The 27,541-nt window shown below is 30.0% G+C and overlaps 1 protein-coding gene across 1 annotated transcript; it reads left to right on the forward strand.

Annotated features, from left to right (window-relative positions):
• Nucleotides 1–1,493: 1,493 nt before the first annotated feature.
• Nucleotides 1,494–26,500, forward strand: LOC111627914. The gene is made up of 11 exons (XM_023371595.1): nt 1,494–1,767; nt 15,072–15,143; nt 15,891–16,069; nt 20,011–20,103; nt 21,756–21,826; nt 21,892–21,922; nt 21,999–22,145; nt 22,230–22,374; nt 24,707–24,945; nt 25,823–26,106; nt 26,167–26,500. Exons 1-11 carry the CDS (start codon nt 1,494–1,496, stop codon nt 26,417–26,419), a joined length of 1,788 nt encoding a protein of 595 aa, XP_023227363.1. The 3' UTR covers nt 26,420–26,500.
• The last annotated feature ends 1,041 nt before the right edge of the window (nt 26,501–27,541 follow it).

Below are 27,541 nucleotides of genomic sequence, written 5' to 3' on the forward strand. Positions count from 1 at the left end.
TCTAATCATACTGACATTGTGCAAATTAATTTACCTAGTGGGATGGAGAAATTGTTTACCTAAAACACTTTATCGAAAACCTGGATTGCCTGTAATTAAATATAATTACATAAAGTAATTTTTATAACACAGAAATATATATAAAAATATTTTCAGTCACATTTAAGGTTATTCGTAATTAAAATACAACACTTGTTTATGCAAATTACGTTAAATAACCGACGTGTGTGTGCTTATAGGTATTGAAAAAGAAAGGAAATTGTTCGTATCAATCGACAGATATTGAAAATAAAAATAAAACTGGTTTTATTCTGTAAGTATCTCAGATATTTTAAAATTAGAATATCTTTTATAATTAAAAGTTTGTATTATTTTAAGTGAAATCAAAATAAATAAATGAAAAGTATCTTACTCGGTGGATTAGAGTAACGAAATTAAATTCTCGGACAAAGCCTAAATTTTTTTTACTTATAATAGATATTGAATATTTTTTCGATAACGATTTTGTAAACATGGATTTATTATTTTCAATGTTAATTCATAAATTTGGGTAGATATTGTTGGACGCAAGGCCTGATCGAAATTCTTATTTTGAATTTGTATCAGCCACTTTTTGAACTATTGAAACAATACTGTAGATAATTATATTTAAAAAAGTTAAATTTTTAGTTAATTAAGAAAGAATTTAAATGATTTCACTACATGCTAATGTAATCTAGTAATTCTGATTAGTAAAGAATTTTCTGCATGAACTGTTACACGAACATCTAATAACTAAAATAAAAAATGAATGTAAATTACAGGGTGATCGTTATAAACCTGTGGTAATCAGAGAACTTTTTAGCCCCAACAAATAAGCCAAAATTTGTGAATATGCTAATTTAGTTATCAAAATGGTTTAATACATAATAAATGGCACTGGAAACAAAACTGTGAAACGACATAGATTTAAGAACAAATTTCCTATTTCAGTAATTTCGGTAAGAGTCGACATTGCAGCAGTTTGAGAGTATATACAGTGGACCAAAAGGCACTTCTCCATGTAAAAATGAATTACGTTTTTTACTTTTAATTATTTTATTAGTTTTTTCCACATTTTAATGTACACCTCTTAAAGATTTTTTAACCTAAACATTAAAGATAACATTATTTTTAAATGACTTTCGTTCTTTTCTTCACAATAGCAAACTCTATCTGTGGTAAAGTGACTTTTGTCCCCATTGTACTAAAACATAATGTGTGTCTATTTTGAAATTCACTTTTATATGCAAATAAAAGTAAACTATTGAATATAAGGATAATTATATGTATATACTTGAAAAATATATTTTGATATAAGGAATTGTCAACATGATAAGTTGTATGCTAAATCATGTGAATTTTCTATCAGTATGTGTAGTTATTAACTGTAATTTAAGAAAAATTGCAATATAAATTAATAGCTCTAAAATGTAGTGTTTCCATTGTAAGTGTTGATATACGTAGATAGAACAATGAACTACGAGTGCAAGCTTTGTGATAAGTCGTTCACTAGTGATCAGAATTTAATTCATCATATCAGAGTCCACACAGGAGAAAAACCGTACATATGTGAAACATGTAAAAAATCTTTTGCTCAATGGACCAATTTGAATCGTCATATCAGAACCCACACGGGAGAAAAACCATACAAATGCGTAACATGTAATAAATGTTTTGCTCGATTGGATTATCTGAACAATCATATAAGAATTCATACAGGAGAAAAACCATACAAATGCATGACATGTAATAAATTTTTTGCTCATTCTGCCACGTTGAATAGTTATTTTTGAACCCACACGGGAGAAAAACCATACAAATGTGAAACATGTAATAAACGTTTTGCTCATTTAAGCAATTTCAATAGACATCTCAGAATCCACACGAAAGAAAAACCCTGAGAGGGCAGTATATTTAATAGACTTTTCGAGAACGCATCGTGTTTTATTCATTGGCATAAAGTTTACCGTGAAGAAACAACCTACGAATGTAAAATATGTAATAAATCGTTTCCTGAAAAATTGATATTAGATTGTCAATGCATAATACATTTCAGGAAGATAGTAAACAACGATGGACTATTCTGTCAAACTTTCTTTTCCAGAATGAAAGGGAGTAACAATACAACGACTTATTCAAATGTATTTCCCAGCAATTTTATTAGCAGAAATCGTCATTTTCAAAGAACAAAATCATTTAAATCAGAATCTTCTTACTCATTTTGAATACAGACCATACATTTTGTCTTGTGTGTAATAGTCAATTTCAAACTGAAGCTTACCAGGATGCTCATCGTATAAAGCCAGATCTATACCCATTTAATTGCATTATTTTCAAGTGTTTTGCTACTATAATGCTTTAGAAAATGACTAAACAATACACAATTCATTAGTCAATCCTTCTTACCATTGCAATATATGCAATGTAACATTTGCTTGGGAAAAACATTATAAAGTTCATATTGAATGTGAAATAAGTTTTGACTAAAAATATTCTCAAAAAACTTTTATTGACAATTATAAATATTTTATAATGATTTTAAAATAATGTTTATTGTGAAGTTAATTAATTTCTTACATTTATTTTTATTTAATACATTTAAATTAAATTTCTTGATAGGATAAAGTAATTTTTCATTAATTACGTAACATTTTTAGTTCGATATCTTAATAATAACTTTAGTGTACAGAATATTTATTAATTAATCTAAAGTTTTCGGCTGGTTAAGCATATCGTTTTTCAGGACCCAATTATTAGCAAGGTTGAAACCGAAGTTTTAAACGTGAAACATGTATATCAGACGTTCAGCGCTACATCTCTGTAAGCCTAAATGTGTGATAGTGGTGTTTGGAATGTCGAGCATGATTCCCCTGGCTATTCAAACACCATTGTCAAACTTCTAGGCTTACAGGGAAAAGGCGCTGAACGTTCGATATACACGTTTTCTCGTTTAAAACTTCGTCCTCAATCTCGGTATTGACTAGAAGAGAAAAAAATAAAATTTATGGTAATTTAGTATTAACAAATTACAATTTTGTAGAACTATTTCAAACAATAAGTAAATAAAATATAATTAAAATACCAATTGATTTGGACTTAAGGACGATGTCAAATTAGGGGAGATTATTGTACCTTCGGGCATCTTGTACTTTGGGACAACTTCGTTATTTGACAAATAATACATTGAGAAGTAGTAAGTAGTTATATCTAGTAGGTATTTCATTACAACATTCAGAGGTATTTCATTACAACATTCAGAAGGCATGACGTAAAGTCGGCCATTTTGACTCGTTTCACCGCTGTGACACATCTTGTGATTTTTATAGGTGTTTGTTTTTTTTTGCAATTCATTCGGATCTTAGTTTTAATCGAAATATTTTGAGGTGAGTAATTTAATTAAGGTAAAGTTAGTTTATAGCTACATTCGTAAGTATTTATTTAAATAAATGACATTGGATTTCTGTAAGTCAAAAATTATAACCATACTTTGTTATAAACAAGAGAAAATTGTACCTTGGGAAGTGAATTTTTTGTACCTTGGAAATGTCCCAAGGTACAAGGCATTGCTTTTCTCAACTATTTATTTAATGTTATTTTGTTTACTTTTGTTATGTTTCTGTTGGCCGCGAAGGAAAAACAATGAAGTTAATAAAAATGCTGAATCTGTTAAAAAGTGAGTTTTTAAGAAGAAAAAAGTTGAAGTTAGTAGCTTTGAAGATGAAACTTCTGTGAACTTAGAGTGAAAATTCATGTGAAGAAGTTCAAGAGAAAAATAATTGTGTGGGGTACGGTGAAAATTATTTTACTACCAAGAGCACAGCAGATAGGATTTAATTATTTACCTGTCGATTCTGGGTGCATGAAGATTGCACCTTTTTTGAAAATTACTCTCAGAAACATGGTATTAATTCTAAAGAAAAATTAGTAAGTAGTAATGTTTTTGACCTATATTTGTAATGACTATTGATTTTCTTAATACAAAAATGGGATTAGCTTTTGTTTTCAATCATTTAAATGCCCTTTACAGAACAGTTACCTATTTAACAAATAATACGGCTACAATTAGAAAATTCAACAAGAACATTTAAGCTTTATACTTACCTGCATTTCCACCATAAGAAACATTTTTCTTAACTGAAGGAGCTAATATTGTTATAAAGAAAAAGACTTGGATAAACTATCCTTTTTTCATCTAGCAGAAGTTAAGATTTATAAAAACGTTAGGATTGGTTCGTGTCCCAAGGTGCAAACATCGGTGTCTCGAAGTACAATCCATGATTGTACCTTGGAACAAATAGCTGTAAATAATTATTTGACATTTTCTCATAAATAAAATAGCATATGGTCACGTGTTGCACCAAATGAGATGATGTTATCAATTACTAATAGAAGTATTCAATAGTCATAGCTAAAAATCAAATTGAACTTAATTATGAACGTATAAAGAAAAGTGTCCCAAAATACAAGGATCTCCCCTATCCCAGTTAGTGTCAAGCGCAATGGGTTTTCTTCCCTAGAGCTGGAGCCGATTCGAGCACAGATTATTTTATTGATCCATTGCTCTAATTTTTATAACAAGTTTTGACATTTAGGATGCGTGCCATTGCGCAACGACCGTTCATTATTCGTTCGCCTGTTATTTTGAATTTGCCAACGTTTTGGTCCTATTCTGGTTACGTTTCTCCTGGAAATTCATGAAAAACTGGAATAAACTGACTAAAATTTTGGAAGACATTGCATAGATAACTGCAATCGCAATTTCATTCTCCAAGCAGAAATGGATAGAGGAACTCTTTGAAATCTTATATTTTTTATTTGGCTGGATACGTAGAGTTTTCCGAGTTTTATCCACGCCTGTAACACTTAAATAGGGGCCAGTTCCTCATAAAAAAAAACCTTCCGGAAGGCATCCCCTAGACAAGTTTCGCGTTGCCATAACTTAAGATGATACTAACCTAAAACGCTCGATTTGCCATTGTTTTCATGATTTATGCGTTTTTCCTGCCATGCTCATTTTACAAAATCACTTTGTAGGATAAAATAATTTTAAACACTTATTATTAGGGATTCGGACTTTTTCCGAAGCCTCACATTGTTTTTACAAACTGTTTCCTTGCTTCCAAAACCAGACTTAGGATATAATCCTACTATATGATAAATGTTTGCTATCCTCTGTCGCAAAAATGCACGAAATTTAGCATACAGATTCTGAGTTTGGATTATATAAATCAGTGTTTTTCAACCTTCTTGAATACGCGACCCCTTTTCAAGTTAAAAAATTCTGGCGACACCCAGGGCCATATTAAAACTATGTCAGTGATTTTAAAAACTACGTGTTTAATTTTCTTTCTGTTGAGATTTAAATATCGATCAAAAAACCAATTTTACTGTATAATAAACAGGCACAGCTTTCTCACTGAAATTGTAGTTTTTTTATTGTAGGGCAGGACCTACCAAAAACATGTCTTTTTATTTTACCCGCGACCCCCGTATATGGCTTTGCGACCCTCTGAGGGTCACAACCCACAGGTTAAAAAACTCTGATCTAAATGATACATTTTAAACACGTTACGTATTTGTAAATTTTTACTGAATATCCTGCAATACTTTTCGTATCAATAATGAATGTCTGACGTAGCACGTGTTGCACAGTTATAATTATTTAGTAAGAGTAATGAACGACAACAATAAAAATATCATTTACTGCTGCGTATTTATATAATTTCGTCAAATGAGTAACTATAAATACTTAGTTCATTTTAAACGAATTATTTGAAATAGAAGTGATTTTCCATTCTTTACAATAATTACTGAAAATAAGTATTATGTATTTTCTAACATAAAGTTTAAATTTATGTTAATTAAACAAGTTATTGTTCATATAAAATTATAACTTAAAATTAACCAAGTAAACAAAAATAAGTGATTGTTTGAATGACAAATAACATTGATTTCTGCAGAAATTACATTCATTTATTTTTGTTTAATCAATACGTAAATAGTCGATTTGCATAATTTACGACAATAAACAGTCTGTTTAAATGATAAACAATATTGAACTAGAATAATTATTAAAAAATCAATTTTTTCGATTACACAACCTTAGCTTTTTGTCCAGCGAGTGCAAGAAGTTCAAAATTTCTACAAGTTTATTGTCCTAAAACCCTTCTAAAGTTAATTAATGGCTTTATCTATGTTTGTTCGGTTCTGATTCTTTTTACAGGTAGGCAAGTAAATACTATGGTGTGCTGACATGCAATTCTGTATACAGAAATAGAATACCAATAAAAGACGAAAAAGAATATTAATGCAATATTCACACAAGTTCCGTAAAATTTTCAAAGTTACAGGCAAATTCTAGCTAAAGTTACAATCTTAAAAATTCCCAAGTAGTTTTTTAAGGGATTAAATTTAATTAGATCGACTGAATACAAAAATGCAACACATACAATCTGACAATGAGATGGTTACAAAAACAACGTTCTTTGGGATTCTGGCTCCAGTATGGATGTTAGATACGTAAAGAAAACACAGAAAACTCTACCAAATCATCCTACTGGTCAGGCACAAATCCGTGAAAAAGGCTCACTAGATTTACCAATTGATCCATTGATAAGTGTTCTACAAAGTAAGCAGCAAATAGTGATTAATAAAATCTAGAGAGTGATCCAAATTGTTAACTTCTTCTACCCTGTGAATTACTATGATATTGTATATTTAAAGGAATAACTGTCAAAAACTTTGATCGATAATGAATTAATAATTTAGATTAAAATTTGAAGGTTATAAATTTATGAAATTTTAAATAAGAAAACAAGCATATGTTTAACGTTAGAGTTTGTTGTTTAAACGAGAAAAGAGCCTTTTTAATCTTAATCAAAAGTGTAAAATAAAATATAGTTAAAATTGTACATTATAATTTAAGAATTTCGATTAGTTAAAATTAAACGTAAGTGTTAACTCTATAACAACAAGTACATCGGTTGTCATAGAGAAAATCAATTTGTTAGTGTTAAAGTTCACTACATTGAAATACCTTTCAGTTATTCGAAGTCTCTTATGCAGCTTGTGAGTATTTTTACAGTATAATACTTAAAATTTAAAATAATAACTTATAATAGTTGTATATATATATATATATAGGCTATATAAATACACACATAACCATTATAAAATTAATACAATAGAATGTAGTAACTCGAATCATTCAAAGTGAAAAAATTTCAAATACTGAGTTAGAGAAATTTTTGTAAAAATAAAGGTTTCGTTCGCTGGTTCATAAATGACACATTGTAAACTACACCTAAAATATTTCCATTGATCTGAATAAGTAGAATCATCTTGTTATTGTAAATTTCTCGATGTCGTCCAGAGATGCTTAGCAAAACAATTAAATATGTTATCAAGATGTGACTTCCTGACTGGCATATTCCTAATTTATTCTTAAAAATAACGTGTATTGGATCGCTATATTTTGCGCCAAAAACCAATTTACCAATTTTAAGACTAACACAAGATGTGTTTCTATTTCATTAAACTAAATAAAGATGAAATACCACCAAGTGTTGAAATAGAAACAGACCTTATGTTAATGAATCAATGAAACTAAAATAACACGGTTTCAAAAGATTGCATTTTAGGCATGTAATATTTTGAAAATTTTGCTGGCACGGATAAAATTTATACGTAAATTGATTTATTTTGTTAGCTACTCGGAGTAGAATCCGTCAACGATGAAATAAAATTTTTTTAAAATGTTCGAAAAAACGCAAGTTTGAAGGTACAGTACACTGTCTAGTAAATATTCTGTATGGAAGCCACCAGGTGTTATACACGTTCAGAAAACTGTTTAAACTCCACTTTACCAACCGATTGGTTTTGAGTAAACATGTCGCAAACTGGCAATGTGAACCCGAATGTTCTAGACAAACAAACTTCTACTATTGATGATACGTATACTCTATGAACTAAATATATATATATATATATATATATATAGTAAATGTATGTATTTATACATTTTCTATATTTATGCATTTCTGTGAACATTTCTTATACATTATTTGTTCCTTCAACTTTTAGAATCATGCTATGAAAATGGTGAAACACATTATTATTTATTTTCTTAGAAAAAAATTACATTATTGTTTATAATTTCGTTGTATTTTATTCTAGAATAATATTTCATATTTTAAGTGCTTTGCTGTTTGTTTGTAGGCATTTAAGTACATCGGTTAAAGAAAATGATCAAGTAATAATTTGTATAACTTTCCAGACTGTTATGAGTTTTTATTTTAAAAAATAATTTTTATATTATTACTAGCTGCAAGGACCCGCTTCGCTGGGTTTTTAAAAAGTAACGATAGTGAAGATTAAGATAATTACATTATAGCCAATCTTACCCGTTTTCACAGAATGCAAGAATTTGGTCCCCCATTTCTGATTAGAGATCTAGTCCCGATTCTATTTCTGAACGTCCCCTGTTCAGGTCAAGTCAAACGAACTACTTTCAACGTTTCTGAAACGTTTACAATCGTTCTATAATCGAACCAATATTCGAATTTTATGTTCGAATTTAATTCGAACATAAAATTCTATAAAGTTCTATAATCGAACCAATATTCGAATTTTATGTTCGAATTTAATTCGAACAAATTCGAACAAAACATTCAAAATAGAAAGCTACTTTCAACCACTTTCAGCCTCATATCTCCTGCACCCTTATAGCTATCGAGACGCAACCACCCCTATGCACGAATGGAGACTTGGGGCGACCACCATATACAAACACCATTCACGTGCGATGTGCAGTTTTTGCGGAAAAGTGAAATATAGGGACACACACGTCCATTTTTATATACAGATATAGATTAAGCAAAACAGATAAATTTTTTTAAAAAGTACAGGGTGGTTGTAATTAATGTTGCACTACTCAGACCTGTCTAGAGCCTGTTCTCGTAGACGTGTTTTGTTGAAACTTGGTGTATAAGGTATATGGATCATTGGGAACAGGAAAACGCAAAAAATATTTAGTTCGAATTTTTACCACTAGGTGAAAAATGGCGGATATAGAACAAGAAACACAAAGTGGAAACATGCAAAAGGAAGGTTTTTATTCACAACATTTGTTCAATATGTAATCCATTTGCATCAGTCACGTGATTAATACGTCTTACAGCAGTGCAAAAATTGATTGCTATTAAATTTTGTGAAAGGGTTAGGGTATAGAGAAATAGAGAAGGGTCGTGTGTCATCTCTCGAGAGGAGTTAAACTTAATGAAGATTTTATTAGTCATTACCATTTATACTTTTATACGTAAGACACTCTTAATCACGAGTAAGCCATCTATCCACCTACAAAGGGAGCGGGTCTCACGAGTTAACGATTAGAGGGCTAACCCTTGTTCGTATTCTCACAAAAGGCTGCTGTCCCTAGTGATAAGACATGGTAAAGGATGAAGATTTTTTAGTGCCCTCTGCATATAGTTTTAATTATGAAAAATAGTCAGCCATATTTAAAATTAAAGTACATTTAATCATCATTTTACACTTGTTGAATTTCACAAAAGTACTGATTGTCATGTGTATGAAATGAAAAGGTTACACAAATAGTCGATTGAAATAAATTTGCAATTTGACATTTATTACAAAATAGATAATTACGGAATGGAGTATTTTCTGTTTTGCATAAAATAAACTTAAGCTTAATGAAGAACGTTTGTGTGAAAAAAAATTATAAATTAGGAACGTGTATAATTATTAGTTGTTTGTATATTTTACTAATTAATAGCAGTACTGATCAGTAATAAAATATAAATTATGAGCCTTTATAATTAGTAGTTGTTTGTATATCATTTATTCAATAAACTAAATAAATCGATAAACAAACAATAATACAGGATCTTACTTTAAGTGTAAAACCATTTTAAGAAGATGAAGATGCTATAAGAAAAAGTTGAATGACATTATTATCTCCATCTAAATAAATTATTTCTAAGCTTAAACGTTTATTGTTCGACTTTTTTTACAAACTATTCTATATACGTAGAATGAACCTTTTGTCATTCAGTAAACAATTAGACTACTGAAATTAAGGTTTTCGATTATGTGGTCTCTATATTAAATCGAGGTATTTTGCTAGAAAACTGCACAGTGACGTCAAATCATTAATACATACGTAGTAAGAAAATTTGACAATTAATTAATGACGTATATACCTTAATTAGGATACATTATGCAAATAATATTTGTCACATTATAAACTCAATTTTACCAAATGCATGCCTTTATTACAATTTTTTAAAGTTATAAAGCTTTTCAAATTCAAATCATAGCATTTAGGTTTATATTTGACCCAGTTCTAACGGAGAATAGAGCTTCTGTTATAGAGTCATAAAAATTTAGCAGTTTATTGATATTTAATGAGAGAATGGTGCCAGGTGTAGTCTGTCACTCTTTTAACAGTAATTAACTAACCTAACCTAATTTTCAAACCTGTCTCTCTGAGACATCACATGACTCAAGATATGCCTTTAATTCATATGACTAACGAAGGTTTAAGATACATTAATTCTCAAACACATAAAAAAAAAAATTGATATTATCATGCAACTACTAATGAACTTCGTTATTATTTTAATTGCAAATGACATGCAACAGATATCCAATTAAAAACATTAATTGAAAGTACTCATAAATTTTTACTTGTTAATGAACTGTAACATATAATTACCCATCTGTCTTTTTTCACTTTACGTAGATTTTATTTCTGCTTTGCTTGATCATAGAAGTTTCTAGATTTCAGGTCTGTAAACAATTTTATAAATTGAAATAATTTGTAAGTATTAAATTACTACTTATAATTGTTTACATTTAATTGTATAACAAAGAGCAATTAGTCAATTTTTTTGTAATATTATATATTTATTTAATTTCAAATATATTTAACATTTCAAATCAGTAATGTCTTGCCCCTGCCCATCACGCTTTTCCTGGTGACAACTGAGTCATGCTGTCATCTATGTAAATTGTCTCCAAACATTTTTGGTCACGTACCCCTTAGACGAAAATAAGTTGTACCCCCTATAATATAATATAGAATACAGTATTAACGAAATTTGGCATACCACCAAGTATCACTTTGTGTACGCGTAGGATATGGGTACCACAGTTTGTAAATCACTGATTTATTCAACTCTATTCAGTGAAAAATTTTAAATTAAAATTATGTCACCTTCTTCTATAGACAGAAAGTTTCTATATACAGGGTCTCTAGACCCTCAGATTTCCGAAGTTAGTCTCATCTGTCATTTATCTAACACTGTTCTTAAAACTTAAAAAGGACGGATAGACAGACAAACAACCAAATAACAAATAATATTAAATGAGGTGACAGACCGATCACGTGAAATGACTCAGTTGTTTGACATTACCAATAATGTGTTGTAACACAAGAACCCTTTCTTTCTTGAGCGCGCAGTCTTATGTGGAGTAAGAAGCCAGAGGAATCAGAGAGAACAATGTAGAAGTGATTCACTAATTCGAGTATAATAATAAAAATACATTTGTTATTGGTAACAGGTATTACTACAACATTACAAATATAACTAACATATTTCTTGACACAGGTTTGCATATATCTATCTATCTACCTGCAAAAAAAACACTGTGACATTACAAATTGGTCTGAATGTTATTAAATTCAGTGTCATGTAATCCCTTGCCAAACAGTTTTTACGGTTCCTAGAAAATGTCTATTTAGTCTTTCACTACATAGTTCAACGGCAAACATTCTCATCTCATCTAGGTGCAGATAGTTTTAAATTGTGTGCAAAGGGAGAGAGGCAACACACACGTAGACACCAAAATGCCGAACTCGGGAAAATAGGAACTCTTTTGTGCTCAAGAGATATTTTTAATCACCTTTTGGTTGTTTCATCGTTGACCTCTTTATTCTTTACCAAAGTGTTAGAGTGACCTAACCTAACCTAACCTGACGTACCCTATGAAAAATTTCCTCAATAACACCCTCTGTTTTTAATTCATGGCCAATACAGTATTATATTACATTTGATAATAATTTCCATTTTGACGTGTAGGTAAGAATGTTTTGGGGTTTAGGACGTTAATCTAAATTTTTGTTTAAGTTCCATTTATATATTCTTGTTAATTGTGTCAATAAATTAAAATTTGTATACATGTTGAGTTTGTCTGGTTACTTTAATTATAATTATTAAGTAATAACTCCATCGTTTCACTCACGAAACGTACGTCCCCTCCTAAATTCCAAAAATAATCTAGTTACGAATTAGAACAGTAAACGTGTGCTTGCTGGTGTCAGGTAGTGTCAGGAACTCTAACACTTTGTTCTTTAATTACTTTGTGTTCAGTACTTTGTTTTCTGGACTTTGTAATTTCTGCTTTGCAAGGCTTTTTGTTTAGCTGAGCTATCCTATTATATCCTGCCTTCGAACGGTTAAGTTATTTGTTCGTATACTACACAGAAGGGGTAGGACAATTATAAGGGCCTCATACTGAATCGAGTATCGAACCTTCAATAAATTTTTATTTCATGTCCAGTGATTCCTAAAAGCTTTAACTATACTTTGTTTAATCATATTCTTCTTAAATCTTGTACTAAAGTATGAATAAAGTGTTTTTTATGATCGTGTATCGGTTGATAAATTTTCCGGTGTTCCATTGATTTTGAAAGGCGGTATGAGTTCAAAATCTCTATCTTTTTCTGAAGATCAACTCGACATAGTATGTGGACTTTCTTTTTTTAACAGATGTAACTTTTTTCTATTCCTTCTTTGTCTTTGCCCATAGGACCCATTTCGAGCTTGTGATTCCATTACTCGGCCTACTTTAACGTGTTTACTCTCAGTTTTATGTTAGATTTCTACTTCTTTTCCCCTGACATTTCCCTTTGGAGGGTAGTAAAACGAGCCCTGAACATGCCGTCGTGTTTTCTATTCTTTATATTCAAATAGACGTATAAATTATGAATTTTTATGACTGGCCTTTTTTTTCGAAGTTCTTAAGTTCTTAGTTTTGTTTTTTTTTGCTCCTGAATTTGATTAAAAGTAGATTCTAACGTTATATTAATATTAACTGTTTGCGAACTCAAGTGAAAACCAGAAGTCACGTTATTTAAATTCAAAAACTTCAACCTGAAAGATGTTAGATGAACAACACGACTCTTAGAAGAAAAGTATAATGTACAGGGGCAAGCTACTAATTTGAAGTAGAGACAGTGGCGTAGTGAACATAACTGGGGCCTGGGGCACGACACTTTATTGGTGCCCCCTCCCCCTCCAGATATACATATAGTTTGTCTTGAAGACCATTTGGGCGCCTCTCTGAGGGTGGCATGCGGTGCATGATACACCCCATTGCACCCCCTTGCTAGGCTACTGCGTGGAGAGCATATATTTTAAATTAGATAAATTACAAATATTATTAGAAGTTGTTGCCTGGCATTGTTACGATGTCACAATAAATAGTTGCTTGAATATATTGAAACATACTTTAAAAACAGTAGTTGTTGTATTGTTTCAGCTTATAAATCAAAACAAATAGTTATCTTATAAATTAATAACTCAATGGAATTAAAGCAGATATGACTTGAACTGATGAGTGTGTTCAACTTTCCAAGGATTATACCAGTGATGTTACTAATCACGTAAAGACGGAGACTAAAAAGCTACTTACAGTAAACAACATCGATAAGAGCGATTATCAATTTATTATAGAATATTAGTGTACTCAATCTTACAATTTCACTTAAGAAACATAAAAAAGAGCAGGCTTATAAACCATTATTGTATGTTCTTACAGAGTATTTCGGACACGAGCTGTAATATTCTGGATCACAGAAATCTTTTCTTTGATAGTTTCGTAGGGAAACTTGAGGTAAGAGAATAAATAAGGATTGAGAGAACCAATCATTCCAGAAGTGATTCTTCGTACTCACGCATAATAATAAAAAAAATTCATTATAATTAAAAACACATAAGCGCTATAACTGCAAGACTAAGAGTTATTATAACAAGTAAACACAAATAACTAAAATATTTCCAACAAAGATTAAAATCGGTTTGTAAGAAGTAAAATGCATTCTAAAGTGATCCATTGCTTCAATAGTTCTTATCGTTCGTTATACAATGCCCTTCACTACAGGCAAATATTTTCATCTCTTCGAGGCAGAAGACAGTTTTAAGCTGCATCCAAAGGAATAGATGTGACACATGCACAGACACACAAAAAGGCAAACTCGAAGGTGAGGAACCACTTATATCTTCAGCAATCAATTTTTATGTATTTCTGGTTACTTTATTTTTGACCATTTGACTCTTGAACAGGTAATTTCTAATGACATTACCTGTTCACATATTAATTAAGAAAATTGAAACATTAAGATTACATTTAGATACATTAAATTTTTATCATAAGTTGTAAAAAAACCGAGTTCTTGGCAATTTCAAGTTTAAAAGCAAGCGAACAAATGTCATATGTCGTTTTATATAAAATTGAATACATTATTAATTTGATTACGTACATACATATTTGCTTGTCATTTGATGACATTGTACTTAAACAATTGTATTAGACTAGCTGTTTGTTTAATTTCATCTGAAGTTTGTGTCCTGTTATATAAAATCATTGTAGTTGCTACAATTTACCAGAATTATTTTATACAAGAAACTCTTACAAGTTAAAAATACAAGCAAAATGAGTCAAATAAATCATTTTGTAATGAAATGTAAGTATATTAAACGTGAAAAACTTTGATTCTCTTAATGTAATTTTAATCAGTAACAATATATGTTTTAACTTCTGTAGCTGTAAGACATATTCTTATAACTACACAATAATAGGGCCTGGAAATTTCTTTAATTACGAATTTAGAAAAAAATCAATTCTTCTTTATAATAATAAAAAGTATTTGCTTATAAAAATAATATACAAAACAATATTTTATTATTCATGTATAGTTTATAAATGTTCTTACAAATAATTATTGCAATATTGTCTTTCTTTTAATACAGTTGAAAGCATGGTTCTACCCTTAAAACTGTCTTACATATTGTTGTACCTTATTGGAGATGAGAAAGTAGATGGTAAGTGTTCAATATCATACAGTAATAAATAGAATGTTGTTTAGTGAATCAAACTTAAATCATTCTTACTCTTCGTTTTTTTAAACAATTAATATTAAACAATATATTAATAAAAAGTAATTTTAGTTTTTTAACGAAAAATATAATAAATTTTCAAACTTTCCAGCTATATTTTAAAGGTGAAAGCTGCCAAATTGTATTGAAAATATCAATATTACCAAAAAGAACAAAATTATTATCTCGTCCATCCAAACATTGCTGAAAAAAGCACTGTTCTGGTTGCCGAAATAATAATTTTCAACTCGTAACGTCTCTGTTTAGTTGTTATATAGTCGTTACAAATTAAAGTGTACAATAGAAAGTTACAAATAAATTACAGATTTGAACAATAAAATTATTTAAATATAAACAGTACAATAAACTTACGTTTGGAGTGAAAATCAAATTATTAATTACACATTTCTCGTTTGATACATTAAAAAATCTTTTGTTTATCAAGTCGTCGAGCTATATCTAAGTAGTTTATCGTAGTGTTTTAACTGTCAGACAATAATTCATTAATTAAGTGTATTATTTATCTTCGCTCATTTTGTACGACTTAAATTGGTTGGGCAGATTTATGTAAGCTATATTAGAATGAGCTACACTTAATGTTACAAGATGTTTTTATATGACAATTATTAATAATTATTGGTATTTTATATTATTTAAAAAATATATTATATAAACTATTACTATATTTTTCAGTTGAATTCCTTGACTCGCTTTTCCAAAATGGATATTTTGTGGAGATATTTCGTGAAAAAGATAACTTTTTCATTTCTTCTTCGTTGACTTTTTTCTACACAAACGAAATGAATCAACTTTTCACCGCTAATCAACAATACTGGAATACCTTTTCAGTAACTCCTGATTATATTGAACTTGTAAGTAGTTAAAAATTCATATTTTTATAAATATTTAACTGTAATAATATCTTGAAATAATTAAAATTAACATTCAGTAAGGTTTTTTTGTGTTACAAAACGAATCAACCTAAAAAATTGTGAGAGAACAAAATAATTTACTTAAAATAATCAAATTTACTGAAGATTTAATAGTAATTTTAAAACACAACAAATATACTTTTTCATATATTCGAAACATAGAGAAAAAATAGTTGTAAAATATCAAAATGTATAAAAGCTTTTTCGTTTTAAACGTGACAAAGAAACATTTACTTTATTTACAATAGTTACATATACATAAAATTGATCACTGATATTGCTTCCCTTTTTTCAGACAGAATTGCAAGATAATTACATTAGTTTACTCAATGTTTTTTCTGCAGTGTGTCAACTTGAATTATCTTTACTACAATTGTTATAGAATTTTTATTGTTTCACTTTTACATCCTACAAATTAATACAGTACTAGCAGCGCTCCTGCATTTAATGTAGGCATTGTTATAACAGATCACACACTGTTACTTATTAACAGTGTGATCCCTTAGTTATTTACTGAAAAATGTAGTAAAAACTTGAGTCACAGCAAAACACGCTTTTAATCTTTTTTATTTCTATTCGTTCCTTATGCTCAAGCAACTACTGAACACCCTCTCTTTACACTTGATTTCTTTTCTTACAAAATGAAGAAGTGATAGATACAATAAAAAAAATTAACACAAAAAAATGTTAATTTATGAATGCAATAGACGTTTTCTGCGAGCAATATTCCTTTAATTCAAAAGTATATATCTATCTGTTCCATGTCACATCTCGAAATTAGCTTTACTATTTATACATACCGTTCAGCGAATCCATTCGATTTGGGATAATGCGTGCTTCACGTAATATGTTAAATTTTCCAATTATTTGTAAAGTTGTAAGACGCTTCTGACTGATATTGTATATTGTTATCTGATTTTAGTACATCTATTATGCAATGTGCTTGAAATCAAAGATTACTGCCAGAGAAATCAGATATTCTAATGTTTTTATATTAAAGTGTCCTGAAGAACTGTCAGCGGTAACACAATTCTGGGCTCCTGAAAATTGAAATATATCTGTGACTACTATTAGGTAAGAGAATTTTGGATTCAGTTTCAATATTTGGCTGGCAAAGAAAACATCCTTTGTACGTAGGCTTCAACGTCACGAATCGTTCCATGCAAACGTGAAATCTGTCTGGCACAATGTAGAGATAAATTGACTCGTAGATGACGTTGATAAAATAGTTTTAAAAATTTGTTATTTAAAGTACAGTAGAGCGTCGATTATTCGAATCAATTGAAGACTGGGGTTGTTCCGAAGATCGATATTTCGGTTAACCGATTATATACGAAAAAATATATTAATTTATCCCATGTTGAAATTTTTCTCCGTTGCGTGTCGCTTTGCGTTGAATTTTCGTCGATGTTAAGCCTAACGAAGATTATTGTATCGTTAAAAATTAGTTTTTTTTATTTTGTACGAACAAAAAAAATATATTGAAAAATATAAAAACAATTAAAAATTATACTTCAGAAGTTAATTTAGTATTAAAAACGTAAAATATTTGAGTAGCCCAAGACATAGCCAAAGATTGCAGCGCCACAGCACTGGCAAAAAATTTAAATTTGCCGACTGGAATTCTTTCGGATAATTGACGTTTCGGATGATTGACTTTCGGATAATCGACGCGCTACTGTACTAGGAACTACTATACGTTCTGTTTTAAATGGCAAATATTAGTGTAATTTAATACTTTTTCTATAATTCCAATACTTGCGCAAACTCTAAGGAATTTTTCGATTATCGTAAGCCTACTATCGAAAATTGCATGCTTTTTCTTCTATAACTCTTTACTATTATTGACAGCTGCCAAAAAAACTTTAACAAACTTATCACTGGGAAAAATAAATCAAAAACGACTTCAAACGATTGGACCTCTTCCATATCTAAAGGGTCATTAATACAGCAGCGAATAACATCATTTGAAATGTGTACAGTACATCCTTACCCTGTTTTCAAATTATCTTACGCAAATATTAAAACAGATTAAAAAGCAATTTCTGTAGTTGTGGAAAAGCAGTTGTAGTTGTTTTGTCAGTATCGATTCCAATGGCTTATAATTTGTTTCCATGATGATGTCTTTGCTGTAAATGTATTAGTGAATTTTTTTACATTCAAAGCGGAGAGCCAGAGCCTTTTTTCAATTTGAAGTTAACATATAGCGATTCTCTCAATGCGTTTATTGAATCGGTGATTAGTTTGCTGCCACTACTGCATGAAAACTTACAATACCTGAAACTACTGTTTATTAGTTTATAACAATTAAGCCAGTTTTGGGGTATTATATAGAGTTTCTTCTAATTTACAAAAAGAATTTTCTTGCTCGCCATATCATTTCCACAAAGTATTTCTTTGTACGAATCTAAGTAATGCTCAGAGTTTGCAGTAGACTAGTATGAATTTTGGCACGTAATCTACAATTCACAAAGTTCTCTGTAATTCTCTCAAACGGGTGAGATTTGAGCTTTTAAATAATCTTTGAGTTAGTTTCATTGTATATGAAAATATGTTCAAAAAATTTGACTCAATTTTTTTCAACTGTCTTAAGCGAAGAATTGAATCGTTTCATCTCCTTATTGATATTTGTTGAACACAAACACAAGCGGCTTTCCAGTGGCCAAACATTTTCTAGGAACACTGGGAAGTTCGGTCTTAGGATCACTCCTTGCTAGGATATACTGGCCACGTGGAGTTTTTCGGGTTTCTCCACATCTGTAACGCCTTTATAGGGATCTCTTAATCTTAAAAAGATACCCTTTCCGGAAGACATTTCCCTTAGACTGTGGTTGTTCAACCTTTTTGCCTTATGGGACAAATTAGAAATTTACGTATATTTAGCGGGCCACAGAGTACTTTATATAAATATAAGCTTTTAAAACGTTGAAAATATGAATATCAAATTTTAATAGCAAATATATACAATTATAAAAATTCTGTATTATTGACACACTTTACCAAAAAATGAAAATGTATCTAAAAATTGAAGGTGCAGTGAGCCGCATAACCATATTAAGTGCGCCGCAGTGCGTCCCGCGGGCTGAAGGATGAACATCCCTGCCTTAGGCACATCGCACATGTGTTGTGTTACAGTATCTTAACTAAAAAAAGCAAGCATACTCTCTCCTCTTTTTCATTACCATTAATTCCCTAAATGCAGGGGTTAAGTGTTTTACTGGTTTCAAGATTTTCATCTTAATCGTGCAGTAAATCTGTATTTAACTATTTGGTAAATTGCACACAGTATATTTTAGGAGTATGTAGTTTCAATGTTGTGCCCTTATGAAGTTCTATATGATATATTCAGAGATCTTGGCACAACATACACCCTACAGATTTCATGTGAAAAAAATGTCGTAAACTTCCATGTATTCTTTATTGAGTTTCAGTAGGCCCAGCTTCTCACATGTGGTACAACCTATATAATGAAATTTTTATTTTTCTAATAAATCAAAGTTTAACCGGTTTTTTTTAAATACTACAATTGTCATGTGCCTTGCCTTTATTGACTTATATTTATTATTAATACATGGTACTACTGCATGTTCACAATGTACTACAGCATGTTATTACGTTAGAATGTTACTAAACGCACAAAGTACACTGTGCATGTACTACAACATACACAACTACAGCAATTCTTTCTTGTTAAATCAGTATCTTTCATATGACCTTAATTAGTTATTACTTTTTACATAGACTGAGACTTTAAAATCACTTTGTATTTATTATCGACATTGCTGAACGAGCTATTAATAATGAAACATAAATTAAATTAATCTTATTTTTTCGCATTAATGTGATTTATATTGAAATTTCTGTATGAATTTTATTTATAGTGTAAATATAGTGGTTGTAAGGAGTATCCAGTAACAAGAAACGATACTATTGACGATATCGAAGGAAAACGAATTTACGTTTACTTTGGTTTGGTAATAAACTTTACTAACAATTTTTATCAATTATTATGTTTTATTTAAGGAACTTCTCTGAAATGTTTGTAAATGATTTCAATTAATTTTAATAAAATAAATTATTTATTTTAAATTTTCAGCTTGAATATTTAGGCAAAAATGAAGAACACTTTTAACCATTTATCCATCTCTTCATTATTTTCACTACAAATTAGATCCAAATATATGCTTGCAAAAAATTGAATAATGAAGTCGTTCCATATGCAAAATAACTGTCATTCTTCATTTGAAAGCATAAGTCTAAAGCGTACAGTATTCCAAATAGAAACCATATTAATTGATGCATGCAGTTCTTGCAGCATTCATACATTCTGTGCACAAAACTTCAGACATGTTAACATGCCTTTGTATGTGCGTTAATGTCTGTAAATCATGTTGTGTAATTTGAAATTCACAGTACAGTCGATCCCCCCTATAACACGGTAGATACGTTCCTGTTTTTATGAATCCAGCTTTTAGGAGTCCAGCCAATCACAGCCCGGCACGTATGCAGTTTACGGACTACGGCTGTTTGAAAGGTTTCTTCCATATAATTAATCGGTTTTAGACTAATTCGACTTAACATTTTCAAAATATGTATAATTTTTCGGGAATAATCCATATAATCTATGCTATAAACGAAAAATTGTAGGATTACTTACCGAGTGTGCACCGTTGCTTAAGCTTGTTTTCGTCGTGGAGATTGTCATAGAATGGCGCTCGCGTGCTTCCTGATAAATTATTTTTTTTTTGCGAAAAATTCGCTGAAATTGGAGACATCATTAATATAAATATAATTTTTATGGACGTTAAATAATAAATGGTTTTTGGTAGGTCCGCTGCTCGTTTAAACTCAACGGTTTGTATAATCCTGTCGCGACACGAGTCGGCGATGACGTTTAACCAATTATAGGAGTTTTTTTAGCATGTTTGTACGAATACTGTCGCAATTTTTTCGCCGTGATACAGAAATCCGAACTATAGGAACTCGTGTTATAGGGGGGTCGACTGGTATAATAAATCAAATTCGTTGCTGATGCACGAACACTTAAATTTCTGTATAACCATACTCTTCTCTTTAAAACTACTAAAAATAAAGTTAAGTTGCTTTTGCAAATTTTTTCCAAAACCAAATATTTTTGGTCGTAATTAATTATTATAGGTTCGTTTCTACTTTTCTGGCTGTTATATATAACAGAAAGAAAAGAATGACGATTGGCCAAAACTTGCCCACTTCTAGATATATACATTTTTGAACTTACGACATTTTGAAACGTCGAGAAATGCAAAAAAATAGGAAATTATTTTTGTTAAACGTTAAATTTTAGTGGTTAAATGTTGAGATAATGGGGACGTGTTTATCTCCAATATGATCGGACTTAATAACGATTTTACTTGTTATTAGCATTTACAATTTTTATAGTAACCTATTTCTACCCTTAAAATTCAGCTTTTGATAATTTTATAATAGTTAAAAATATAAAAATATTCATTTTTAGATTTCTTTAATATGAGAATTAAACATTAATAAATGTTCACTGATATATTAAAATCTGTCAGTTTTGTTATCTTATTTAAAACGTTTTACAACACTAAAAAATAAAATAAAGTTAAAATTTTATATTTTTCAGGGGTCGAGTAACAAAGAAACTGTATTTAAGCTGCAGTATATGAGATTATTGTGTGCAGGACTAAAGCTAAAGTAATTTGTTCTGTTTATCAAAAATATTTTAACTTCAAATTGATCAATGTAATTATTTCTTACAGATGTATTGAAACTGGTTTGTTTAGACAAGACGTTAGTATTTTAAAATAAATGTTTTCACATATATATATATCAAACAATTATATTTATTGTTGTGTTTTTATACAAGGATCATCTATCCATGACAACAGAGGTTCGAATAAGAAACTACATGATATCTACCTCACCCGCCTTAGATATTTCTACTGTTTTTCTTTTGAAAGCTGGAAAACCCTTGAATAAAATTCAAACCTTTTTCAAACCTTTTGCCGTAATGGTAATTTACTTGTTAAATTATATCTTAATATATCATAGTAAAATAAAAAGTTTGCATTGGTTAAGCTTTTCGTAAATCTAATAGGTATGGATATGTCTTTGCATCACGTTGGTTCTCTTCATTCTATGTGTATATGCAGTTGAAAAAATAGAATCACGGATCCATGGTAAAGATCCCCCAAAATTGTCTACTATTTGTTGGCTCGTTTTGCTTTCTCTGTTGAGACAAGGTGAGACAATTTAATATTATATACAGTAAGACTACTGGTTTCGAACGCCTCGCTTTTCGTACAATTCTTTCTGATAAGTTGTTATTTTTTACAAATATAATAACAATGCTATATCATTTAATGCTTCGTGACAAGAAAATAATATTTATTTTTGTAATGTTTATTGAAAATTATTATACGATATACCCCCTATAGATACGTTCTGCTTTTTACGAATTTTGCGTTGTAGAAATCCTTAAATACATGAGCCAATCACAGCCCGACACGTGTGCAGTTTACGGACTACGGCTGTTTGAAAGGTTTCTTCCATAAAATTAATTGATTCTAGAGAATTTGACTCAACATTTCCAAAACACGTATAATTTTTTTTGAAAATAATCAGTATAAACTATGCTATAAACAAAAAATTGTAGGATTACTTACTGAGTGTGCACCGTTCGCCGTCGCCATTGCTTAAGCTTGTTTTTGTAGCGGAGCAGTTCACCAAACGATGGCCGCGATTTCTGATAACTTATTTTTCTGCGAAAAATTCGTTGAACTTTGGAGACATCATTAATATAAATATTTTTTATGGCCGTTGAATAAGAAATGTTTTTTTCACAAGAAATGTATAAAATTATAGTACTGTATTAGACTTACGGTATTTAATTTACATACTGTACAGACGAGAGTAAATTCAACTTACTCGCCTAAACTCTTCGTAGCGTGGCGCTGGACGGCGGAATGTATATATATAATTATAATAAAGTTAAAATTAATTAAGTTAATACTGTACAGACGATAGTAAACTCAACTTACCCATCTAAACTCTCTGTAGCGTTTAAGTAGTTCGGCTGCTCGTCTACTGTTGGTCCAGATTCGACCAATCCTGTCGCGACACGAGTCGGCGATGACGTTTTACCGCGTTTTACGAGTCCCTTTTAGCGTCTTTATACGAATACCGTCGCAATTTTTTCGCCGCGTTATAGGAATTCGCATTATAGAAACCTGTGTTATAGGGGGGTCTACTGTACATAAGTGCATGGAGTAATATTAAATTAGTAGAACTGAGTAATAATTACAATCATATTTATTGTAGAATAAAAAGTATAAAAGCTGGTAATATCTTTCACTGTGTTTTAACCACTTATATTGATAGACAGAACATGGTACACACTGATGAGACTAGCAGACTTATTTGAAGTTAAGCATATCGAACAAATATTTTGTTTTGTAAAATCCAGTAAAAATTTCGTGTATCTTTCTAATCTTTTATCGTTAATGACGTGGAACAGAGTAGCAACGTTTTTCTCTCGAATATGTTCATACTTGTAGAATATGCAAATCTAGGATATAAAAGAAACTTTTCAAATTTCAAGAAAGAAACTTCGAGATCCCTTTTTATCATCCTTCTCTTTACTTATTTTTTCAATATAATACATGTTGTCAAGAAACTCTACTAGAACGCAGCCTCTTTCCTTAGGACTACGATCTAGTTCTTCAAAGAAATCTGATTGCCCTGCAACAGGAACTTCTGGAAAAATAATCACTGTTTGATTTTTGTGTAAGCTCGTCAGTGCCGCTGTTATCAGGACTAGGCCTATTAATTAAGATTCTGTTAGAAGCACTTTACGTCTTTTGATTATTATGTTGTTGCTTTTGCTACAGATTTTTTATTTTTCTGAAGTGTCAGTCATAATCACCTTCTGGTACTCCTGTTTGATTTCCTGGCTGCAGCTTTAGGAAAACCTCTAAACTGCTTCGATGAAATAAGGATTTCTATAAAGAGATTGTACACAGTAAGACGTTTTACTGTGTACAGTTAATTGTGTTTCACTGTGTAACGTAAGCATACCTCTATAAAATAGTGAAATATGTCTAATCCCGTAACACTGGAGAAGCATTTGTATTAGCGGAAAGACGCTCAATAATCATATTTCAACTGATATATCATATGAAACTGAAGTTCTAGTCAGTTTCCTGTGATATAGTAATCAGCTATAAAATATTACATTAGCATTTTCTTTGAAGACTTATAATGAAAAAGATCTTACTGTGAAAATTTCTATTCCCATAAAAATTACATTAACTGTGTATTAGTAAACTATGACTGTTATCATGCTGGTAATATGGTATTACAAAACGGCATAAATTTGAAGTAAACCTCATTGGCTTATTGTGCACCATTCTCCCCTACAGAATAAAAATTAAAATAGGCCAAAAATAATGAATTTTAATAAATAAAATAAAATAAATCGAATTATCTGTACATGAATAAAAATACTTTAGTTATAAAATATATAAGAAATTTTTTTATATATAAAATTTATATGACATTTTTAAACATTCGCAGGAGTGAACTTCAACCAAGTTCCTTCCTACACATTTCGTGTAATGGTTTGTGTCTGGATCATGATGATTTTTATTCTGAGTTCCGGATACTTGGGGATATTACCTTCTTTTATGATGAATCCAGGAACCGAAGCCATTCCTCAAAACTTCAAAGAATTAGCTCTAGCATTGGAGAAAGACAAATATATTCCGTTAATATTTATTGATTCATCCGAAGCTCGTATCTTTCATGTTGACTCGGTTTGTATTTTGTCATTATGGCTATATAGTTGATTCAATATATTAAGTTATGATATAATATGCATTAATTTTAAGTGTGGTATTTTCCGTAGAAATTGTCTTGTTGAGAGCAAAAGTAGACTATGTTAGTAGCATGTAACAAATACTTTGTAATGTTACGCTATCCCACAAACCAGTATAACAATGAATTATTTTAAAAACGGGACAGCGAGAATTCAAGAAAATTATATTTTCAACAGTTAATTTCTACGTAAATTTTTGTGACTTGAGAGTGGTAGTTGTTTTTTTAGAATGCATTTTATATAAATAAACGAACACACTTAGCATTGATTTCACGTAATTATGAATGTCAGCTTGTCATTCTGAAAAAAGATGTTGAACTTTTTCACCACTCGACAGGGCCCACTGTCGATCTGAAGGATCCCATAATGAATATTAGAAGCATTTATGGTTGAACAGAGTATAAAAATTTATTCATATATATGTTTATATTATTGCATACTTGCATGCACACTATATAATATGTCTATACGTCAGATATAATTTTGAGAAAATGCATTTGGGGTCTTTTGTCTTTCTTTTCTTCTATATTACAGATCTACTAAATTAAACAATAAATGATGTATACACCACATTGAATGCATAATACACATATTAAAAAAAATTAAATATAGTAAATTACAGCATTTATACTTTAATCAAGTACATTTATGATGAAGGTGTAAAGAGAAGCACAAGGCCGGAAATGCATTTCGTAGCATAATAAAAGTTGCATTAACAATTACTGCTGTGTTCTTTCTTTGATAAGTTTTTTCCTAAATATTTATGCTACTAAAGATCGAGTAACAATTAAACGACGTTCAATTTTATTTATTAGAGACTGGATTTGCTATCAATAAAGGACGATGAAATTAATTCAATAGCAAATTCCATACAAAGAAATGAAGACGTGAGTGTACTATACGAGTATATTATACCTAAAGAAGAGTTTATTGAAGGAAATTACGTCTTCATTAGTTCAAAGTGGTCATTGTCTATGCTACAGACAGAATGGGGAAAAGAAATTAAACTTTATCTGTCATCCGATATCTTGTTTACTAATTTCCTCTTTGTCCAAATCAACACACAACTCTTTTATCACACCAGGGAAGTTATCAGAATGTAAGTATATTTGATTTCTATTATTTAATTTCTAGTTATAAAATCTGTCGCTTATTTCAGGGTGAATATTATTCAGCAGAGCGGCTTGCCAGATAAACTTGCAAGAACCCTTGTCGAAAAAAAGATGAATTTAACTGCAGGATTATATTTGGATGAAGATGAAAATGAAGTGGAATCGGACGGTTCTGTTAAATTCGAGGACATTTCAAATCATTTATACTTGTTGGGTGCAGGTTACATTATTTCTTTCTTCACATTTCTGCTTGAAATATTGATTGATAAGATAATTAATTGGAAGGAAACCAGAAACTAAAGAAAGACGTAACGTTTTTTCTACTTCACTCGTAATTACAGTTTAATGAATTGTTTAATGCTATATTCATCGTATGCAAGAATTTATGCACATTTAATAACTTTTGTCACTGTTGGCACTTCATATGAGAAGTACACACAAATTTACAAGTTAGAAATAAATTCTGTAAATTGTTAAAAATTAAATAACATTATATAATTAAATAAATTTTAAAATTATTTATAAATTTCTTATTATATTTTAATAAATTGTAATTGAGAGATGCTACAATTAAAAAATATTTAACAGTCTGTCTCTCTTTTAATTCTTGACAAAGTCAACATTAATTACATGCAATAAATAGTAACGACATATCTTTTCTCTGATGCATCATCATACATTGTTAGAAATGTTCGTAAATTTTGACTTCATATATTCTTACATTCACAAATAAATTATCTGTTTAGTAAAAAACAATACAGTCGTTAATATGCAAAAGAAATTAGACCATAAGTGTCTTCATCACACTTAATTATTAAATATACACAAAAACAAAAGTAACGTATATTGTTGTGACATAGCTATTTAAATGACAAGTTTAAAGTATATAACAGTGGTTTCAACGTCTGTTTTCAGAATTAATTTACGCACATTCTATTAAGAATAGACAAACACATGCGATCACGAGCAGAAATATGAAGTAATGGTTTTAAATGTCTTGATAAAGAAGTATTTTTATATAGAAGAAACCACCAACAGAAATGACCGATAAAACATTTTAAAATCCTTTCGTAAAATAATTTTTATCAAAATAAAATACAGACATTTTATAAATTAATTATTACAATAAGACTCCTCTTAACGCAGAGGATTCAACGCTCAACGAAACAGCGTTAAACGAAGTCACTTTAATAGATTAAACAGAAAAATGAGAACACGCGACCAAAAATAAAAAATTTTGCTTTAAGATATTTTTTTATATTAATTTGTATAATATGTGTTAAATAACAAATAAACATATGCACACAGAAATGTAAAGTTCATTTTTTGTGACGAAGATCCTGACTCATCTGAAATATTTGTTTTTTGCGATAAAGTCCTGTAGTTTCATAAATGGCTTTTTTTTGCTTAAGCAAATGTCGG

This window comes from Centruroides sculpturatus, unplaced genomic scaffold (genome assembly GCF_000671375.1).
Source record: "Centruroides sculpturatus isolate CEXI.00-Female unplaced genomic scaffold, Cexi_2.0 scaffold481, whole genome shotgun sequence".
Taxonomy (NCBI): domain Eukaryota; kingdom Metazoa; phylum Arthropoda; class Arachnida; order Scorpiones; family Buthidae; genus Centruroides; species Centruroides sculpturatus.

What these genes read in the sequence shown, in the direction of transcription:
- LOC111627914 (XM_023371595.1), top strand. Translation starts at nt 1,494, where the DNA reads ATGAACTACGAGTGCAAGCTTTGTGATAAGTCGTTCACTAGTGATCAG. An exon ending in TGGAGATGAGAAAGTAGATG is followed by an intron (nt 15,144 to 15,890) that starts GTAAGTGTTCAA and finishes TATATTTTTCAG; the next exon opens with TTGAATTCCTTGACTCGCTT. An exon ending in CTGGTTTGTTTAGACAAGAC is followed by an intron (nt 21,923 to 21,998) that starts GTTAGTATTTTA and finishes TTTTTATACAAG; the next exon opens with GATCATCTATCCATGACAAC.